Here is a 3536-nt window from a genome sequence, read left to right as displayed (position 1 = left end):
AACTCAATCATAAATCATACATGTTTCACTTTCATACTATTGTTTTCTTGTGATCACTTTCACCTTCTTCTACAGAAAGACACATACAAGATACCGCTAAAAGTTTTTGCTAAGAACAAAATTTTCTTTCAAGTGTTATCCATTAAAAAGATGGTTCGATACTAGATGCGAAACTTGATTTTTCTGCTGCATTTTACATTGTTTGCATAGAAACAGGACCAAAATGAGAAAAAGGTAAAAATTTGGTTTTCGTTTAGTTTAGATAAGAAAAGTTATGGACCCAACTCAAGTTCATACCTCTTTTATTTTTAGGTTGTTACAAACAATGTAAGCAGAACATCTATTCCATTTTTGCTATCATTCATCTTTCTCTCTTTTACATCTATCTCAAAATAAATACTCTTAATTATGTTTTGTTTGGGTGAGAAGGAAAAGTGGAAGGAAAAAAATGTTAGATGAATGAAAATGAAAATAAAAATAAAGTAAGCTGATTTAGTTGATTGCTTGATAAGAGAAAAAATAAAAAGAAGAAAAAAAAACATGTATAATAATAACAATAATCTAATAATAGGTTTATGAGTGGTTATAAATATACAAATTTTTATAATATTTTATTTTGATTTTATAGATGTTAATTATTCTACATTATCGTATCATACAACACGTTATTTAAAATATATTAAATAATATTTTTTAAATAAAAAAAATCAAAACATCAACTCTTAGAATTGAAAAATCAATTTTATAAATTAATAAAAATAAAGAAATTTAAATTGCAGTTGAACCATTAAATATACGTGTATAATGTTTATTTTTTGACGATATATTTATTTATAGATATAAATAATTTGACAGCATTACAACAATTTTTTTTAATAAAAAAACAATACGCTTAACAAGTAAAAGATTGAAGTTTTATTGTGTTTTTACACTAAATAAAAAAGTGGAGTCCTCTGTCTCCTTCCATTCCATTTATGCCGAGAAACCATTTAGTATGCCCCATTGAGATTCTTCCACTATTTGCCTTTTCTGGTTTGTCCAAACCAAATGAAGGGCGGGAGAATAGTGGTATGAATGAAAAGAGTAAAAGAGAAGTTTATGTTGACAGTTTGACCCCACTTAAGTTTGTTTAAGAAAGAAATGAACACGTCCCCCTACCCCTTACTCTCACTCTGACTCACGTCACACACCATAGGTCCCCCGTACTCACTTTACTCTCTCTTCTATTTCTCCCGTTACGTTACGTTTAACTATTTCTCAATTCTCGAATCTACCCCTCACTCTCCATGGATTCAACTTCCTTTCATCCTCCTCCTCCTCCACCCACCACCACCGTTCCCTTCACTCTCGAACCGGCTGCTGACTACAACAATCACCACCACGCCGCTACTACCCACCCTCCTTATGCTGAGGTATGTAATTATATCTATTCTATCTATGTATCTTGTTTTGACAATTAACTGTGCGTGTGTGTGTGTGTGACAGATGATATACAAAGCAATAGAGGCGTTGAAAGAGAAAGACGGGTCAAGCAAGAGAGCAATAGGAAAGTACATAGAGCAAGTGTACAGTGAAGTTCTACCACCACAACACAACACCATGTTAACGCAACACCTAAACCACTTGAAATCTGCTGGTCTTCTCATCATGTTCAAGAAATCTTACAAACTACCTTCCTCACTCCCTCCACCACCCACTATCCCTAGATCTCACCTCCCTTTCACTCCCATAACCCAAAGGGGCCGCGGTCGTCCCCCTAAACCCAAACCCCACCCCATACCCCCTTCACTTAACGACCCTGCACCTGATTTCGATAAACTAGGACCTCCCAAAATTGATGTGGGATCCACCTTCACTGTCAAAAGAGGCCGCGGACGTCCTCCTGGTACCACCAGATCTAGGTCTCTCACCAGGCCTGCCCGTCCTCCCAAGCCCAAATCTGTCTCCAATGGCCTCAAAAGACGTCCGGGTCGCCCCCCTAAAATCCAATCCCAACCAACTGTCATCCCTTTCGCTTCTGTTCCCTTTCCTTCTCATCCTCAAGAGGACCCCACTCTTGGATCTCCCAGGCCCAGAGGCCGCCCCAAGAGATATGCAGATGAGGTCGTGCCAAGTACCGGAGCACCTTCCGCATTATCTGTGGTCAATGCTCCGCCGATGAGGCGGGGCCGTCCTCCGAAGCTTGCTGTTGTTAGTAAGCCCAAGAATTCCACCGGAAGGCCCGTTGGCCGCCCAAAGGTGATATAGTTTTTGCTTAACTTTGTTGTGCTTGTAATCATTGTTTCGTTTATGTGTGCTTCACTTGACTTAGCTTATTTTGGTATAGTTTGAGATTGGATTTGGATATTTATGTAGTAATCAAATTAAATTAAATGATTGTTTATTTTAAGCAAAGGTTATTTAAACTTATCCACATTGACATTTGGAAATACTATAATTCTTTTGGAAACATTTCTCAAGATAATGAAGGCATGTGATAGAGGACATGTTTATTTGTGTGATAAACAATAACCAGATCAATAGATAGATAAGTTAAAGAATTAAATTAAGTTGATATATTTTTGTACTAGTAATTGATCAAGCAGATAGGTTAAAGAAATAATTTGCATTATTTTTTTATCATAAACAATCCATAAACAAAATTAATTTGTTATGTTTTGTATGGATTTTGAACTTATTGTTAGATTTGGAAGTTGATCTATGCAGGAAAAATGTAACATTCAGACTCGAGCTACACGTGGAATCTGCATTTTTATCAAAGAAACTTATTTTAATATAATTTACTTTCTTACTATATTACTTTATCTAGATTTATGAAAATTGTTCTTATTTGCATATTCCATTTCATAATTTTATATGAAATAGGGAGCCAAAGCTGCAAAAAAGTTTGCTGATGAAGATTTAAGAAGGAAATTTGAATACTTTGTAAGTTGAAATAATCTTCCATTTTATTGATCATTATACTCTCAAATTATGAATTGCTATATTTCTTCATGCCTTTATTGTTTACTTTTTCAGCAATCAAAGGTTAAGGAATCTCTTGAAGTGCTTAAGCCTTATTTTGATAATGAAAGTCCAGAGACTGCAATTGCAGCAATCCAAGAGTTGGAAATGCTGACAACTTTGAACCTTGAAGCACCATTAAGAGATGAAACACTGCAACTACAACAATTCCCGGAACAGATACTGCCGCAACAACAGCTACCACCGCCGCAACTACCTCAGGCACATATGTATGAACAGCAATATCTCCAGATACCATCGCAGTCACAGGTGCAGCAACTTTTTCAACCACATACTTTAGACCTGAGCTAAGAAAACTTGCATGTTTCTCAATGGTGGAGAACTCACTTGTAAAAGATATGTAAAGCTTTTAGGAAGTAGTAGGAGCACTGATTTTCTGAGAATCTAATGACTCTGTCCCTTTGGATTTGTTTTATGCTCCTTTAGATTAATTAACCCCTGAAATAATATTTAGCGACTACTAAGGATCCTGTTGTTGTTTAAGTTATTTTAATTTGACTTTCATAGTCACA

The 3536-nt window shown here is 35.5% G+C and overlaps 1 protein-coding gene across 1 annotated transcript; it reads left to right on the top strand.

Annotated features, from left to right (window-relative positions):
• Positions 1-1152: 1152 nt before the first annotated feature.
• On the top strand, positions 1153-3536 carry LOC101502038 (uncharacterized). The gene is made up of 4 exons (XM_004503235.4): positions 1153-1412; positions 1486-2238; positions 2866-2925; positions 3019-3536. Exons 1-4 carry the CDS (start codon positions 1287-1289, stop codon positions 3313-3315), a joined length of 1236 nt encoding a protein of 411 aa, XP_004503292.1. The 5' UTR covers positions 1153-1286; the 3' UTR covers positions 3316-3536.

Source organism: Cicer arietinum, chromosome 6 (genome assembly GCF_000331145.2).
Source record: "Cicer arietinum cultivar CDC Frontier isolate Library 1 chromosome 6, Cicar.CDCFrontier_v2.0, whole genome shotgun sequence".
Taxonomy (NCBI): domain Eukaryota; kingdom Viridiplantae; phylum Streptophyta; class Magnoliopsida; order Fabales; family Fabaceae; genus Cicer; species Cicer arietinum.
Note: the sequence above shows the minus strand (reverse complement) of the source record. Positions and strands in the feature narration are given on the sequence as shown.

Excerpts from the sequence above, each read along its gene's own strand:
- LOC101502038 (XM_004503235.4), top strand. The coding sequence starts at position 1,287 with ATGGATTCAACTTCCTTTCATCCTCCTCCTCCTCCACCCACCACCACC. Across the intron at positions 1,413-1,485 it reads CCCACCCTCCTTATGCTGAG|ATGATATACAAAGCAATAGA; the intron begins GTATGTAATTAT and ends TGTGTGTGACAG. Across the intron at positions 2,926-3,018 it reads GAAGGAAATTTGAATACTTT|CAATCAAAGGTTAAGGAATC; the intron begins GTAAGTTGAAAT and ends TTACTTTTTCAG.